This window comes from Argiope bruennichi, chromosome 2 (genome assembly GCF_947563725.1).
Source record: "Argiope bruennichi chromosome 2, qqArgBrue1.1, whole genome shotgun sequence".
Classification (NCBI taxonomy): Eukaryota; Metazoa; Arthropoda; class Arachnida; order Araneae; family Araneidae; genus Argiope; species Argiope bruennichi.
In genome coordinates, this window is record NC_079152.1 from 1,177,114 (window position 1) to 1,195,864 (window position 18,751).

Genomic DNA, 18,751 nt, shown 5'->3' on the forward strand with positions numbered 1-18,751 from the left:
TCGGATATTTAAGAGGGGCACTTAATAATTTTCCTGACTTCGAATCAAATAGACTAGTTTCTCTTTCAATATCATTTTTTTTAAATGTAATTCACAGACCTACAGTAAAGGAAATTATTCGTAAATATTGACTTCCTTTAATGTTTAATTTAAATACAGTAACAAATATACAACATAAAACAATATATAATTATTATTGTTTACTCTCATGCTTTTATCGTTATGTTATATAATAAAATTTAACTATATAAACGGAATTATAGATATAATAGTAAATAAAGCATGTAAACATAATTACGGCAAATATTATAATTATTATTGACAATAATTACAGACATTATTACCTGTATTACAGCATTTTATAAAATAATTCTTTTCATAATGCTCTTGATTAAAATCACGAATAATGGATATTACTGAGCTGTTAAATTTCTAATGTGAGAATAAATGATTTTTCATTTAGAAACATTAAGCATTGGTTTGAAATAATTAAATAAGCTTACCCTACTATGCTGCGTCGGATAAAATACTTCACGATGTATGGCACTTAACCATTTCTTTTTAAGCTCTTCATTTTTAGGAAAGGCAAAAACACTTACTCTTGGGCCATTCCTGTAATTTCCATTACAGTTTGGAACACAACAGATCAAAGGCATTTCTATTCCTTATTTTTAGTAATCCAAATGATTTTTCTTGTAAATAAGAAATGGCGCTTCCTGTCTACTCAAACACAGGAGGGCTACTGGCTAAAACATGGCTTGGGAGGAAAAGAGTTCGTTTCTTATCAGTAAACTTGAAGAGGGTGAAATTCCTCCCTCGGTCCCCCAATTCGCACCCACTCGTGTAACCTCTCGGAGCGACGTCATTACTTTCTGTGACGTAAGTTTTCCGGCCTTGTCTTACGGGGGTCGTGGCTGCTCCCACTTGAATTTGGCCAGTTCCGCAAGTGTGACCCTGGAAACGTGTGGACGCGCTTTATCATGCAGCAGAACGACAACTTCCGTGAGTAGCCCCGATCTTTTGTTCTTGATGGACCTGCGTAGTATTCAGAATGTCTCGCAGTACACGTTGGAGTTAATGGTTCTTCTGTGCTAGAAGATATTCATGCCACGTCAATTGGACGGCGCTCTTTATAAGAGTTTCTGCTCACTCCTGCGCATGTGGGCGCCCGCACATGCGCCGGAGACTCCAATCGCATCCCTAGATGTCTCGCTACATTCTCCCATAGTGGCATCGACAAATATGTTAACGGTTACGTTGTTTCGCCGTTTTGTACCTTTTCATTTGAACACCCCTTGTATGTTAGATTTTCGACAGTTACGAAGTAACAGGACTAATTCATATACTTGAAAATTCTTATTTTCTGTAAAACTTATAATAAAGGAACCAACTCCTTTGTTTTTGTTCAAAAATGATAGAAGTTTAAATCCTATTGCATAGGAAAAATTATCACCAAAAATTATTCAACTGCCTCTACTCAGATTCCCGGTTTGAAGGGATTTCGGACGCTTGTTTTCGGCGTATGTTCTCAGTAGGATTCCGAATCCTCTGGCAGCGATTGATTAGTTTTGACAATTAATTTTATAGAAACTTCTAAGGTGTGAACTCGGTAGAAAAAGTTTCAAACCAGATGAAACTTATATAAAAATATATAAAAATTTCTACTCCTTTCAATAAAAAATTAAAGTAAACTCTTTCTTAATTTTTTCATTTCTTCTTATTTATTATTTATTGACGCATTAAATAGGACATTTGGAGAGAGGATAAAAATCCTTCAGTTAGCAGTCCTTTTCCATTATTAAATTTCACTGAATTCAATTTTTAACTGATTTATTGTCCTTGTTTGAAAACTCTCATCTTTTAGTAACTTGCTTGGGAGCAACAAATATAAAAAAACATTTTAGTATTTAACTCATCAGATTTATTATTATATTAAAGTTTTCATAATACTATACAAGAATCTAATCTGGGTATTATTTAATTTACCATATATTAATAATGAAATTTAAAGAATTAACTTTGAACAAAATGTTACATAGATTATATAAGGGTAGCTTTTTACACATTCAATGAATGAAATAATCTATAGATAATAATAATTTTTTCCTCAATTACTGCCATATATTTCTTTTTTTTGTGTGTGTATGTGTGCATGTCTAAATTGTATATTTGAACTGTCAGGCAATATGAGAATTTATGAGGATCATTGTTGAATTTCTTTCTTAAAGAGTAAAATACAAAGGGAGGAGGACAATTTTACAAATTGAGATCTTCCAAACTTTTTATGATTTTGTTGAACAGTATTGTGAGATTAGAAATTTTATTTTTAAATATGAAATTATTAATTTTATTATATATAATTATTATTTATGTTAAGAAAATAATATATTAACTTTATCCTTTATCGTTAAGTTTTTTTTAACTCATAAATCTATATAATTGTGAGTACCATAAACACCGCATCTAGCTGTGCCCCTTTTACGCGATATCAATTTATTACAAATTTTTTATGAAACATAGCTAAGAACTTCGTAATAGAAATTTTAAAAAAAGGTAGCACTTATTTTAACATTTAAAAATAACAATTTGAAGTTATTTTTATTTTGCTAATAAATATTTTGTAATTAATGGAATTTCAATTTGCTCTATGTGTGTTTCTCTTACTAAAACTTCCCTTAAAAAAAACAGAATACAATTCTAATAAAAATAATGTGTGGACATTACTTACTGCAATATACTATATGGACTGGCAACTGAAGGATGGGTTGCAACTCTTTTTCAGCAATTTATCTTAATTTATTTTCAGGAATTGCGTTTTGTTAAAAATTTTATTTTTGGTTCAGAGACTTTAACAAATTTTATCCTGCTTTTTCTTGAAATAATTTTTTTGCTGATATATTATTTTAATTTACTTTTCAAATCCATAAAACTAATGACTTCATTTCACTGTTATGTAGCTCTCGCACCCTTTCTAGCAAAAATAAATAAATAAAGGTAGAAGAAAGAAGGGGAAAAAAAGTAGTAGAAGAAAAAAGCGTTATGATAAAGTGTATTTGCCTTTCAATTAAAAATAATTTAAAGAATAATTGGTGAAAACAGAAAAATAATAAATTAAAATAAATAATATTAATATGAACATTATAAATTTCTTCCGTTAAATAAAAATTCAAGATGCACTGAAAATAAAGATAATATTATAATAAGAAACTTTAATAAACGAAAGAATTTAGATTTTCTGGTGTTCATATACGAAAACTATTTACAATTGGGTGAATTTTTAATGAAAACTCAAAACATATTTAAATATCTATTAAAAAATTTATCGGTGGAAATTCATAAAAAACTTTCATTTTTAAAAGAATCACTTTCCTTTTAAAAAGGGTTTAAAAATAGGCCTTATATTTGGTTTTTAAAATTTACAAAAATTATTTCTGCTCTTCGCTATGTATTAATTAAATGAAGAAGAAACATCCTCCTCAATTTATTATGCGAGACTAATTTTTTAAAACCCATTTTCCAAATTCGAAAATTACCACCAATTCGTTATTCTTTCATTATGGCAATGGAGCAGCAGCATGTGTCCTCCTTCTACAAATTCTTTAAGGAAAAGAGCGATATTCCATTCTGCTTTCATGAACACAAAATTACTCTAGACAACGGAATTCTCACGCAAACTGGGCTCAAAGAATTTAATTACATGAATATGAAATTTTTACAATTTTCAAAAACTATTAGTAATAACAGTAATTATAGCGTTTACATCCATTTAAGATATATATAAAATTTGTTTAAGGCATTGAATATTTGAAGAAACTTTAAAAAAAATATTATTTGGAGAATTTGACGAGCAAGAAATCGTGTTTACATGTAATGAGATAAGCAGCTTATTGCTTTCAGACGTGATCATTATGAAGCGGTTGTATTGGGAGGACTTTTACCTATTTCTTTGGGAAGTAAAAGCTCTCTGCGTGTGATCAATCAGTCCCGCCAAAACTAATTGATAAGTCTTTTTCTGGAACGTGCGCCAGTGAACAAGGAGCTTTCCCTATAAATGAATGAATTTTTGATTTCGATATCCAACTGGATTTTCTAAACAGAATCAATTGTTACTTTTTAATGTGATTCAAGATCACCCTAAATATCAAATCAATTATTTGAACCACATCTCTCCTTGAGTAGTATTGATGTTTATAACTTTTTGATGTTGATTGCATAACAGTTTAAAATATTCATCGTTTTTAAAACAGAGCACTATGAAAAAATGTTAAATTTTATAAATTTGTTTTCTGAAAAGCATATGCGGAATGGCAATCCTGTGTTGATGCTATGCTATAAGTATAGGGTATAACCCTATATGGTACTGTTACTATCGCTAATAGGCGAGAACCGAACTAGCAACCTTATGGCTCGTAGCCGCATAACATGACCACAAGACAGGAAATTTCTCATGTCTAGTAGCTGTTATCTGGCTTATAAAGCGTCACCACAGTATCACGTGGTTTTTTTAAATATTCAGGTTCTATATACAACTTCTGCAACGAAAATGAATTACGTGTTTCTTTAATTTACCATAAGTGTATTGAAGCACCGATAATAAGGAAATTGAAACAATTCTGCACAAATTTATTTTTATACAAATTCATCTGGCCAAATAAACTGAAAATTCAGAGGTGGAAAAAATAATGTTTTCCTATAATGGTAAAATAAGAAAATGCTTTTAACCGTAACTGAAATAAAGAAAATAAATAAATGCAATTTATTTTTTAATCTTGTGAATCTGTGATAGGGGAAAAATGTAACTAAAGGAAGAAAATGAGATTTTTTTTATTATTATTTGCTACATTTTGAAAGGCGGGACCATCATGATTTTTAACAACGAGATTCAAGTATTAACTTTTTCAAAATATATATGGACAAGCTACCTTTGGAATTGTTCAGAGGATAAATAGGTTAGATGATTTTTTTGTTGTTCACGTCGATAGTGTAGATGGATCTTAGATTGTTTGTTTCTGAGTCAGCTGTCTGAGATGTCCAGAAGTCAGAATTCGCATGGATTTCTGTGATGTTCGTTCAAAGGCAAGAAAATTGCATAAACAAATCCATGTGATAAAGGTGAATCACGGTAGTTATCTGTATCATTTTTCATAATGTTGCCATGTGGTAACTTTTCGATTAAGGTTGTCATCTTCATTTCGTAATTCTTCTTGTTTCGAAGTAACTATTAATGTGTATTGATGCTTTTTACATTTCATGATTTCTTTGTGCAATAAATAATTATTCTTTTGAACTCCATAATTCATTTTTAATAACATATGCATATTATTGTTGTCTGTTTCTTTTAATTATTTACTACTTTACAATTGCAATTCTTTTTTGGATATTGTAGTAAATATGATATTGATTGATATACTTTTGATAATATATAATGCATATATTAATTCATAATGTATAATGCATGCAGTTTTCATTGAATATTATACTTATATTGTTTTAGGCTTTTATAGAAGGGATTCCCCATTAATTATCCATTGTTTTAATATTTCTCTGGTAGGAAAATTCTACATCAATTATGTATTCTTAAATAAATTGATTATTGAAATAATTATATATAATGTTAAGATATTTTCATATTTTTGAGATGCAATGATTAGTCCTTGAAACATTATCATGATTGTTTAATTATGAAAAAAATTATGACAAAATTCAACAACTTCTGTTGCATAGTCTTATATCTCTAATTTTCTGTCAAATAAAATGTCAAAAAGTCTGAAATAAATTTTTAGTTTTTATTACTGAAGAAATCTGAATATATCTAAAATAAATAGGCCATTTTACTTTTCTGTCAATATTGTAGTTTCTGGTCAAGATTATAGTTTGGTTGATTGTTTATTGAATATTATTGAAAATTTTCAATATACAAAACAGTAATTTCAATAGCATTATTCAGAACTATGAGGGGGGGGGGGAGGAATTAATTATTTTTAAGTTGTTATAAATTTAAAAATGTCAAAAATTAGATTAATTAAAAAAATTTTATTTAATATTTAGCTGCTTTTTATTTTGTTCAAATTACTGTGATGTTTTAATTTTAAAACAAATATATTTTTTCATATGCATGCAAATTATTCACTGAATTTTATATTTCATTATTTAAGTAATATGTATTGTAGATTATTGATGTATGTAGGTTATATGTAAGTAATATGTATTGTATGTATTTTAAATTAGCAGCTAATATGTGTGCTATGGGAATTCATTTTTTAAGGTATATCTATAAGGTATAAAACCTTGTGGATTGTATAATATTTATTGAATTATTTCTAAATTAAAAAATAATTTCAGTTTTCTCATCATTTTAATAATAATTAATAAAATCTATTTAATGGTTGCTATTATTTTTCTTTTTTAAAATAAGAATCTGCTATTTAAAAAAGTGAATGATGTGAGCTATAGAAATTCTTATTATTGCATTGCATAAATGACCATTTTGAAAGACAACAAAATTTAACATTTATCTTAAAATATCATATATTATGCAATTATCTTTTAAAAAAAGTAAAGAAAAGGAACATTTGCTGCATTTCTAGTGTAGTTGTAATTTCAAATCGTAAGTGGGATTCAATGATATAATATATCTATATCCTAGTTTTTATTATTTTATATTTAGAAAAAATGAATGTGAATACCATAGAAGTTAACTGAAATACAATTCTGTTACCATTATAAAATCATATTTATAATTGATGACTTACAGTTATATTTCAAGTATTCTTTTTGCATTTTTCAGCATAAATTTATTTCATTTCAGGATTACATAATCTTTGGTTCCTAGTGTGAGGAACTGTAATCAGTAGCTGAATTTCTACTTCTATGTTTGTTTTAAAACATTAAGAAGAAATCCCTCAAATCATGGAGGCAGCTGTTGGTGTTATCATGAGAGTTCCAGGATTGTTCATCATTGATTACTGGTGGCAGCATGATCGCTATAAGTCGTTACCTCATTCTATGGAATTGGGAGAAATTTTGAATTGTGTTATCACTAATTTAGGTAGGCATAAAATAGCAATGCAATTTATCAAAACATTTAAATACAGTAATTCTTTCTAATAACTGATATATAATGTTTCAAATAAGGAGTTCACATCCTATGGTATATATACTACTATAGTCTGTGTATTTTCTGTATGCAGTTCGAGGTCACATTTTCTGTCTCATTATTGGCTGTCTGGTACTGCCTACAGAAAATACCCAGACTATATTTGGATCTTATATTATTTTTGACGGTACAAGTTTCATATAAAAAATTTAAATGAATCTAAGATTTCATCTTGATATTGATTATTTTGGCACATATTTATTTTCTCCAGTTTTGACATTGTTCTTAAATTGCCACCCTATTAAATAAAGTAATGTAAACAAATTAGTTATTACTCTAAGAAATCAGTTTTCTGATATTTCACGTATTTGAAATATCTTGAATGCTTTAAAAAAAGAGATAGCTCATGTAATTTTTAATTTAAGAAAAGATGTAAAAATATATTTATTTTTGGTATTAAATTATTTTTAAAATCTTTCTAAATATCATTTTAAAATTTTATTTTCAGTCATTCTGTTAATTAAAAATAAATATAAATCATAATGGAATCTGATCCAGGCTTACTACTCAAAATAATTTATGTAAAATCTTGCATTTTGAAATTGGTTAGAATGAAGCAGGTTTACTCGTCACATTCTTTTTCTTTAATTATTATAATTGCTCTTGTGTATTAGTATCCATTGTTTGCTACATTATATTTCATACGATTATGTATACTTTTTATGGTGTAAAAGATTATTTACAAATATAATTGGATATTGTAAATTAAATTCTTTATTCATTGATATAAACACACAATTTAAAGAGCGGTGATTCTTATCTGCAAAAAGTTTCTAACAGGGTACATACATTTTTTATTCTTATTTATGTAGTACAAAATTTTAAAAACTTGAGAATCATGTTTTAGATTATTTTATTTTATCTGCTATGTGCAATACAATTTAAACTTTGTTTAAAAATATTATGATTAAAGAATTTTGATTTCACTTTATAATTTACAGATACAAAATAATTTATTGTAGCTTTTTTTATGTAATATAAGAAATTATCTATATCGGTTTTTTTTAAAGCTTTAAATCAAAAACTTTTATATTCTGTGGTCTGAATCAAATGATATTGTGCACTTATTTTGGGGTTTTTAAGGCATTGCAAAAAAATTTTCAATCAGATTTTTCTATGTTAATAAATTGGAATTATTTAAAAAGCTAGTATTTTATTCTAAAATTTTTTCCTCAAAATTTCACATTAAATATAATTAATGCTTTTTCTTTTAATTTATAATTAATTATTGTTATATTTGACTGTTTTGTTTTAATACCTATCCTTGTGTAAAGGTTTGTGTGTGTGTGTGTGTTTGTTTGTTTTTTTATGGATTTTTGAATTTCTTGACAATTAAAAGAATTTGTGATTAAAAAATATTTTTAAAAACTGCTTTAAATTATTGCAATGTTTATTTTTTTATTTATAATTTATTTAATTTTTTTATTATGCTATTTATTTTCTGAAGTGATAGTAATTATTTTTCATCATGCATATTAGAAATATTTGTTGTTTCTAAAAATATGATAAATTGTAACATTTTACATTCTGACCCCTTACTACCGAAGAAATTCTGGAATTCTATAGAAAAGTGTATTTCATTCTATCTCTGTCTTTTTTTATACACTATTATTTAATATAACTTGTTTTGCATTTCTAAAGATATAATCTAATGCACATTAATTTCCTAATTTGCTAGAGTTTTTTGAAATTTTGTGTATATATATCTATTCTCAATGACAAGATACTATTTTAATATTTTCAGAACTTAATTATTAGTTAGTTGATTAATTTAATTAAATTTTGTTTCTATCTGAATTGTGCCACTTAATAGGGAATTCAATTTAAATATTGATTTCATAAATCCTTTATACATAGTAATTTACTATGAATAAAAAATTAGCAAGAGTTAGGATTAAAAATATTTTTATTATCACACTAATAAAAGTGTATTTTTTAAAACTTTTTATTAAATTTATTTTAATTCAAATAAAAATATGTTAATTATATTTGTATTTCCTTTGCTTTTTTTTAAACTGATATTTATATATTATGTGCATCATTATTGTGATAATGTTGTATATCTGCAATGTTAAAACAAATATAAAAGTTTGAACACTAGAAGATTAAGTTTTATCTTTGGAAAAATGACATTAGTTGATGTTTTAAGAAATATTTTGCTACTTGTTTAATAGCACTACTTTACATCCTCAGCAATCCCACTACAGGGAAAATTAACTCTTCTCTCTTTGTTTAAATTGAAGTGCATTTAGATTTTAAAATATTTAGTAGATAATAATTAATTATCTATTTATAAGTTATTATTATCAATTAAGATAATATGAAGTTTGTTTTATTTAATTCAGAGTAGACTCATATACCCAGAAGCACTCATGTATAAGAAGACACTCAGGGCTAATGTCAAAACAGGACCCCCCCCCCACACACACACACCTTTTTTTCTAAAGCTAAAAACATCATTCTCGCTTCTTCCTCAAAAAAAAAAAAAAGTAATGTCAGAAAAAGGAGAACTGAATCTAAATAATTATATATAAACTACTTTAATAATAATATGGCCTAGCATCCTATCAATATGTTTTAAATATTCAAACAGTTTAATTAAACTGTTTAGGAAAATTAAGTAATATGGCAAATATAAAGGCAATTATTAACAAAAATATAATTAAAATGTGTAAACATTTTTGAAATTATATTTTAGAATGTAATGATGACAAATCAGAATTATTTATGATAATTTCAGAGAATCCCCAAGAACATTAGTGCCAGAGGTTCCCAGCACGCTTATTCTGTTGCAGACAAGATCAATATTCATTTTAATATATCAAAATTTTTGCACAAATAACTATTCAAATTTCTCATTTAACCCCTTCCTATATGATTTAATAATAAAAAGTTGTGCATGAAAAACCATTTAATTTTGATTTAAAACATCTTATTTCATTTTATAATTCTTACATATTATTGATTAAAATTATATTATTGATATGGATATCATTGTAATTTGTAAGTTCATATTCAGCACTTCATTAAAAACCTCTAATGACTTCAGATTAGCACCTAGTTTTCCCAACATCAGAACGTTTAAACCAGGCACTCCCGTAAATTTCATCATTTCAGGCGTGTTATCTATTTCCTTCTATTCTTCTGATGAAGTGTTTACGATTTCATAATATTCACTAGAATCACTTATTAGTTACCTAGTAAGTTTTTGTCTTCTTGGTAATATTTCACTATCATGAGTTTCATTATCAGTATGGCATAAATATTTGTTTATTTCTTATGATTCTTCAGAATCCCTCGAATCAACTTGATATTCATAGTCTGCATTATCCAATACAGTGTTTATTTCACAACATGTTTTTCCTTTAGTAAAAATATATACTGTCCAGACCAATGTTTATAAGAACGAAATCCCACTGACTAGCAACAATTTAGTTGTGATTTATATCCAGAAATTCTAACGGTAAGCAATATGTGATAATGATCTATGATATTAATATAAGTAATAAAAGTGCTGCCAGATTCAGTACACCAGAAATTTTAAACAAAATTTATTACCAAATTCCACAGTAACTTTAGTCGCATGACGAGTGTGGCTCGTCATCCTGCTGTATGGCATGAAAATTCAGTGATGAGCTATACTCATCATTTTACTGGAAGATGTTAAGCTACTTTATAAGCTTTATAAATTTTTTAAAGTATAGATGTATCAAGCATTTCATGGGCTAATTTAGTAAAATTTCATTAAATATTTTCAATTACAATTTAAGTATTTTAAAAAATATTTTTATTGTATGTAATTATTATGTCCCTTAGAAATTAGAATGTCCTTATCATCCATGTTTAAACTCATTGTGCAGTTTTTCTAATGTTATAAAATATTTTGAATTCTAGAATGAGTGTTCTTTAATTTTCTCAAGTGATCTCAAAACTTGACTGAACCTGTATCATATATTCTTGAGAGAGTTAGCATGTTCTTCTAATTGTTGTTTTGATGTTTTCCACATTTGCAATGTCATGAAGGGTAGATACTGCTTATGTATCTTCCCTTCTCCATTAGAAAAATGATAGAGTTCATGAGGAAATAAAAACTTCACAGTGACATTTTCTGTATCACTTCTCTCATTATGCCAAAATGTAGGTTGTCTTAAATACTGTTGATAAAATATTTACAGTATAAATCTTTTTCAAAAATGCTTCTCATTCTTACATTAACTAAAAATTAGTGCTGGATTTCCGTCATTGCTAATTCTTCTTACCTTGATAATTCCAAAGTCTGTTGGCTGAAAACTGTAGAATGATCTTATTCTTGAAAGAATTAGAATATTTTTGAATGTGACTTTCCGAAATCAGTTGAGTAGAATCAGTGACTCCTTTAGAAATTAATATTTGTGATGCTGATTTTGAAAAATTCAATAACTTCATTCATATTTGTAATTTGTGTGTCCAGTTGTCATCAAAAACTTTTCTTCAGCACTAAACATTTGACAGAATTTTTTTTAATTCCATCACTTTGAGTTGAAAATTCTTCTAATGCAGCTACAGATTCCTGAAGTTGTATTTGTTATTTTAAAGCTCATTTTCATTTGCAATGAATGAATAATTTCTAATTTTGAAGTCATAAAAATAATGAACTAAAAAAAATATTGATTTTATTTTTTCATGTGATTAAGTGTATCTTTTACAGTAGTAAATAACACACACACATATATGCAATAATACCTCTTAATTCAATTTAAGTCTTCATTAATTTCCTATTTTTTGCTTTAAATTGCCTATGTTATTTTATTTTTCAATTTTTTCTTATTTCCTGATTCACATCATGTTTTTTTTTTAATTTAATTATTTCTAATACGCACTTTAAAATATTAATAAGGGAAAAAATTGTTTTCTTGATGCCTGATATATTAAAGTGTATTCATAAAAATTTTCATTAACTTTGGTTTGTAAACAAGGAAAATAATGATTATCCTTCTCCTTTTTAATGATAGTTCAACTCAGTGTAAAATTCTACATTTTGTTTTCAAGATAATGATTAAAGATTTATCCTGAGATTGTATAGATACTTTCTAATTTAATTCTTTTCTTCATGTTTGATGTATTAAAATATACTCATAGAAATTTTTAGCAACATTGGTTAGTAAATGAGCAGGATAATTTAAAGAACAAATTATATTTCCTCATCTTGATCAATAAAAACAATGAAATTCTGAATTACTTTAATAGGGCATTAAATTTTTTTTCAAAATACAGCAAAAATATTTTGTTTGCTTACTTCATTCATAAAAGGAAATCTAACCTACCAGCTGTCATCAAAATTCAAATCATGATAACATAGAACAATTCTTCTTTGATTAAATTTACATAAATGAATTTTACAGCCACAATTATGCACTTCATAATCTGTTATACTTGAAAAAGACTTTTTTCCCCCTAAATCATACTATTCAAATACTATTTTTTAATGAAATTTATTTGAGAAATTTTCAAGTTTGATAGATATTCTTCATAATAATCAATAACTAATTGTCTTTACATACATTTTGATTTTTAATAACATATTGAATTTCTAATACACCTTGCATAGCTGTTTTAAGGCATTTATGTAGTCATTTTGATTGTTGTGATATTTTCCTTTTAATAAGTGATTAGGAATTTTATTATTTCCAAAGGAAAAAAAAATTATAACATAAGGCTTTTCTTTTTATATTTTTTAAAGATTATTTTATTTTTATTGTTCATATATACAGTATATTTTTTCCTGGGTATGTGTATCCTGAATTTTTTGGTTATAAGTTAAATAAGGAAAAGGTATTTATTTTTTATGATAAATAAATATCTTAGCTACTGGGTCAAAATTTCATCTTCACAGTCTGAAAGTTCATTCTGATAATTGATTACCATTAAGATTTTAATTTATATTTTTCACTATTTGTAGCATTAAACTTAAGGTTAAGCAGTTTGAAGTTAAAATTTCCCTTTTGTATCATGAGTGCTTTATTAAGAATAAATGGGACCCAGTGCATGGTATTATATTCTTATTCTTTATCATATGTGCTTTAAAAATGGCACAACACACTTTTTTTTTTCTATTGCACACCCAAAGACAAACTCCCTACCTTCAGGTCACTGCATAGTATGGAAGACCGATAATCAAGTCAAAATGACAGGAAAATTGTTCAGCCATCATTGTTATGTGTATGACAATTAATTGCCTCACTCAGTATTTTTTGATGGGAAATCCTCAGTCAGTTTCCTTCTCTTCTTGCAGAATCTGGATTCTTCAAGCTGTGATTTTTTTAGTATAAAGGGCAATGTTTCAAATTAGAGGACAATATGAAGAAATAATTATCAGTACATTCACTAAACTTTTACCAGAATATCATTGTCCACTTAGTGTCACACTAGGGTAAATGACATAACAATTATGATGGGTATTTTTTAACTGTAGTAAGTAAATCTTTATTGAATTAGATCTCTTGGCTCATTATTTATACTTTGAATATGTTTGTAATTTAGTAAAAATACTTCTTTCCAACTAATTTAATTCTATAATTATAAAAGGAAATGTTTTTGTGTGTATTTGTCTGTTGGCAATGTCCATAAATATTCAATGTCGAATTTCCAATTAGATAACTGCCGATGGCCACTTGATTGAGAATGGTCTCAGCTTTAAAACTCAATGACATAAAGCGTGGGTTAGAAGCTTCATTTAAACTTTATCTATCATTCATAGTGTTTGTATTTTATAAACTTGAATAAACAAATTTAGGAAATATACAAACTCTATGAATGACAAAATATTAGGATAATATGAACACATTATCAAGTATCCTTTGTATTTCATTAAGTTCAGTTATTAGAATATTTATAAAACCGAGCTATGAATCTGTTATGTACGAACTAATAATGTGTACAAGCATGGAAGCCAAGCAATCTGAAGTCATAAAAGATAATTTAAAAAAATTACATATAGTTAATGGTAATAATCAATAACTAATAATAGTATATAATAAATAGTGATGTATGATTAATAAAATAAAAATATGAAAATATATGAAGCTAAAAAGTAATGTGCAAATGTGCCTGAAATCGACCATCTTGTTGAAAAAGGGGCCTCTTAATATGTATTGTCTAAGACTGCAAAACTAAATCCACTGACCTGATACCACTGCATAAATAGATGCCACTGGACAAATCTATCACTATCACAAACATGAAATTTGGCTTCCAAATTATCATAATGGAGATTCAATGCACCTCGAAGTCCGAATTTTAATATTCATAGTGAAAAAATTTTTATTAAATGTTTTAGATGATTTTTTTTTCATGTATTTTCCTTTAGTATCATATCTAATAATTATAGGGTAAAAACTCTTTGCACTGACAAAAAAAGAGCAAACAATTGTCTTTCTAAAGAAATTTATCTTGAATCTCTGATATAATGTATTGATTTTTTTTAATGTAAAAATTAATAACTTTTTCTGAAAAAATATTTTTTTTAACTAAATTTTTGCATTTGACATTTTATTTCCATTGACTTTTACATATTTTTTTATTGTAAATATATGAACATTTCTTTCTAAATTTAAAATAAGATTGATCAAAATACGTTTATTGGTTGATTTTTTTAATTAATTGTCCACTAATCATACATCTCAAAGCCGTGAGTATTGCATGTGAAATAACAATTTTATTTTGGCAGGGTAGGGATTAGTTCTGTCTTTGAATTTTAATTTTAAAAAACATACAATTATTATTATTATTATATTAATTCATTTTAATAGTTTTTTTAGTTTTTCTAATTTTTATTTCCCTAACATCCATTATGTCATGGACAATGGGTGCTACTAGTTCATAATAGTCATACTGAATCATTATATGAGACCTTACTTAATATTTTTTTCCAATATGTTTTATTGAAATTATGTTTAGGAGTTTTAACCCTTTCTGTGCTATTAACCTGGCTGTGAAAATTCTTTACTACTGGGCCGTTTTCGGGCAGGTTTCTGTTTCAAACGAAGGGTTCAAGATATAAAGTAAGTTACCACTAAGGATGCTTTCGCTTTACATTCCGAATTCGTCATTTGGAAATTAAACCAGCCCCAAACGTCTCGTTAGTGTAGAATTTGTTCGGCCCGTTTGGGCTGGGTTAGTAGTGAGATGACTAATATTTTAAATATTGAAACAATAAGAGTGGTTGCTTGTTTGAATCCTTATTTGTAAAAACTACATATTTTATATCTATCACAATTTATTTCATTCAAAAATCTAAAACTGAAATAGTTTTTGTGCTTATATGTTTATCAAAAACATGAAAAAAAATGTATGTGGTGAAATAGTTTTTAAGTTTGGTGTTTCCTTTTCAGTACTTCTTCATGGTTTTCTTCTATTATTGCTACCATTGCGACACGTACAGGCCTTATATACACATTTTGTAAGTGGAGCTCTTATATTTAGCTGCCATATTGTCTCCAGCTACTATATTGACGTGGAAACAAACAAGATTGTGACTGCTGAAGACGATCCATTCTTTTTAAGACGACAAGTAGCTATGTTCATATTTCATGGATGTCTTGGAGGTCTTATCTCTTTCCTGTTGAAAGGCCCATGGCTATTTGTTACGCCAGTATTTGCGGTGTATATAATACCTGTAATTGCGCGGTTGGCAAACTTGCCGGTGGATACGCTTCCTTTTTTTCAAAACTTTTGTGATGCCGTTACAGGATTCAACGTACTTCTTTATATTACTTACCAGATCCCAACTATTGTGGATTGTGCCAAATTAGCTTACATGGATGCTCTTACTGTCACAGAAGTACATGGATTAGGGACATTGTTCATTCTGTTATGGAATAAACTATTTGTCCCTACCCATTTTGCCTTATTCTGGTTGATAGAATTCTTTGTGAAGCTTATTGGAAGCATTTATCAAGTTGAAAGATTGGCTTGGGGTGATGAATGGTATTTAATATTGTTGACTACCATCAGTTCCATTTGTGCTAGTCCTGTTACCCTTGTTGCCACTTCTGTCACTGTATCTTACTTATCCTTTTTTATCCTATGCTCTACGCGGGCATACCTTCAAGGGTTTTCCGCATTCTTCCATGATAACCCAATGCATAGTGGTTGGACTGAAGGCTTAACACTTATCCTGCTATCATTCCAGACAGGATTGATGGAAATGAAGATGCCAGCCCGAATGGCAGTGATGACAATCATTCTATTCATTGTCCTCTCTTCCTTGCTGCAGTCTATGCTAGAAATAGCTGAACCCGTGGTTCTGGCCTTGAGTGCATCAAGGAGTCGGAGCCTGTGGCGACATTTCAGAGCTTTGAGTTTGTGTTTCGCTTTGTTGGTCTTCCCTCTGTACTTAACGCGAGTGCTTTCAGCTGTATTTCCTATTGACTTTTGGATGATGGTGGTTCTCTCCAGCTGCACGCTGACATCTGTCCAAGTTCTCGACCTTTTAGTTGTGCATTCCTTATTTCTGTATGACTCAGTACGATTTGAGCCATGGGAGAACTTGGATGACATCGTATATTACACTAGAGCAGTCACGAAAGTTTTGGAATTTTTCGTTGCCATTTTTGTCGTCGGCATGGGACTGTGGGAATCAACTTCTGGCAAGTGGAACTTGGTGAATGCTTCGATTCTGTTGATTCACTGTTACTTCAATGTTTGGCAACGTTTACAAACTGGTTGGAGAAGCTTTCTACTTAGGAGAGAGGCAGCCAAAAAGGCGAAGTCACTACCCTCTGCCACAGAGGAACAGCTCTCTCAACTAGATGATGTATGCTCTATCTGCTTCGGCAGCATGAGAGCTGCATGTGTTACGCCTTGTCAACACTACTTTCATCGGACTTGCTTGCGGAAGTGGCTTTACGTGCAAGACAAATGCCCTCTTTGTCACAGTGTGGTTACTTTACATCCTAATGAAGACACTGATTTAGCTCAAGATGAACAAAGAACAGGTGAAAGATATGCTGCTGCTGCTCAGTGAAAAGTTGCCAATCTATTTTGAATCTTAATTTTTTGTGAATATATGTATATAGCTCTATATAATAATATTTAAAAATTATTTTCTTTGTTAATTAAAATGTGATAATATTCTGATAGGTGTAAATATATAAAATGTGTTTAAATGATATGAGCCTAAGGCTTTAACCATATTTTCAATTATTTTAATAAGAACAGTTCGTGCCATTTTTAATGGTAGTGATAAATATCTTCCTTTTACATGTTCTTAAAGATCCCTTAACGAATCTGTCTCATTCTTATAGTTCTATCTATTTTTTACGTTAAAAGTTTTTGACATTTCAGAATTTTAATGTTTATTTTATTCGTAATTTGTGATCGCATTTCTCTTGTTAAAAATTAAGTCATTTTTTTATCAGTGATTTATATGTTCATGTAAGTAATTCACCATCATCTGTCCATGTTAGTTTCCTGTATTATATGTATATTTCGGTGTGCTTCAATAAAAATTTGTGAGCATTTCTTTGAAGTGTGAATAAATTTAATTGTAAAAAAAAAAGAGAAAGAAAGAGATGGATTTTACTGTAATAAATGTTTGTGGCACATTCACGCACATCGAATTGTTGACAATTTCATTTGAATCACTATTTTAGAAAAGCACAAAGTAAATAAATATTATTTATTTTACGAATCCGTGTTTGCTAATTTCTCGTTTTAAATAAATTATTTTTCTATTGTTTGTGTAGAAAATATATATACGAGGTATCTACAGAACCAGCCATCTCCATAACTAGGCTGGGTCTATAAGGACTAAAACAATCTTTGTAAAGTAAAAATTTTTGAGTGCTTTAAAAGGCACACAGGTACATTGAAAATAGCGCACCAAGGAGGAAGAAAAATGCAATTGTGAAACTTTGCAAATAAGTACAGTGAGATCCGATATGCAAATGATCCAAGTTTGATGAGATTGCGCTTGACCACGATTTGAATTTCTCAAGAATTGCACAGTAATTTTCCAATTACATAATGCTCATTTGCATATAGCTCGAGTTCCTCGAGAATTCCCTACGTCATGTTCAGGCTCTTCCATATCTGATCCGCTCCCCGGATTTGTCCTCTATAGAGCTTCCATGGACCAGCTGAAATGCCAGATGCCAACGTGTTACTCTATACGTGATTTGCAATTGGTTGTTCATGATTCGAGGTTCCATCTGTCTCAAACATCTAATTAACATAATGCTGGACCGTATTGCGTCAGGCACTGCTGCAGGAAGTGGTCCCACGCGCTATATAAATTGAAGTATATTTGTCTAATTGTGTACGCTGCATTTGATTAATTGTCTTGATTTTTGGATCCATTCAGCTGTATCATTATATGTATTAAATTTCATTTCAATTCGATGCTTCCTTCATCCTTCCTGCTTCCGTATGTGTATTAAATTCTTTTCATTCGATGCTTCAACAGGTATATTTTCAATATACCTGTTGTATTTTTCGAAAATAAATGGATTCAATATAAGTATTAAATAAATTTGATAAAAGTTGTGTTTATTTAAATTGCTTATTTCAGCTTGAATGAATTTGTAGGATCATACATATTTTTTTGCAATACCGTTG

At 28.4% G+C, this 18,751-nt stretch overlaps 1 protein-coding gene across 6 annotated transcripts; it reads left to right on the forward strand.

Annotated features, from left to right (window-relative positions):
* The first annotated feature begins 4,744 nt into the window (after window positions 1-4,744).
* On the forward strand, window positions 4,745-18,581 carry LOC129991237 (RING finger protein 145-like). Of its 6 annotated transcripts, none has more exons than XM_056098217.1 (3): window positions 4,745-5,122; window positions 6,809-7,048; window positions 15,526-18,580. In XM_056098217.1, exons 2-3 carry the CDS (start codon window positions 6,910-6,912, stop codon window positions 17,157-17,159), a joined length of 1,773 nt encoding a protein of 590 aa, XP_055954192.1. In that variant the 5' UTR covers window positions 4,745-5,122; window positions 6,809-6,909; the 3' UTR covers window positions 17,160-18,580. The 6 variants fall into 6 exon arrangements, with proteins under 6 accessions (XP_055954192.1, XP_055954190.1, XP_055954191.1 ...); XM_056098215.1 differs by having other exon boundaries at window positions 4,745-5,112; XM_056098216.1 differs by having other exon boundaries at window positions 4,745-4,949.
* Window positions 18,582-18,751: the final 170 nt, after the last annotated feature.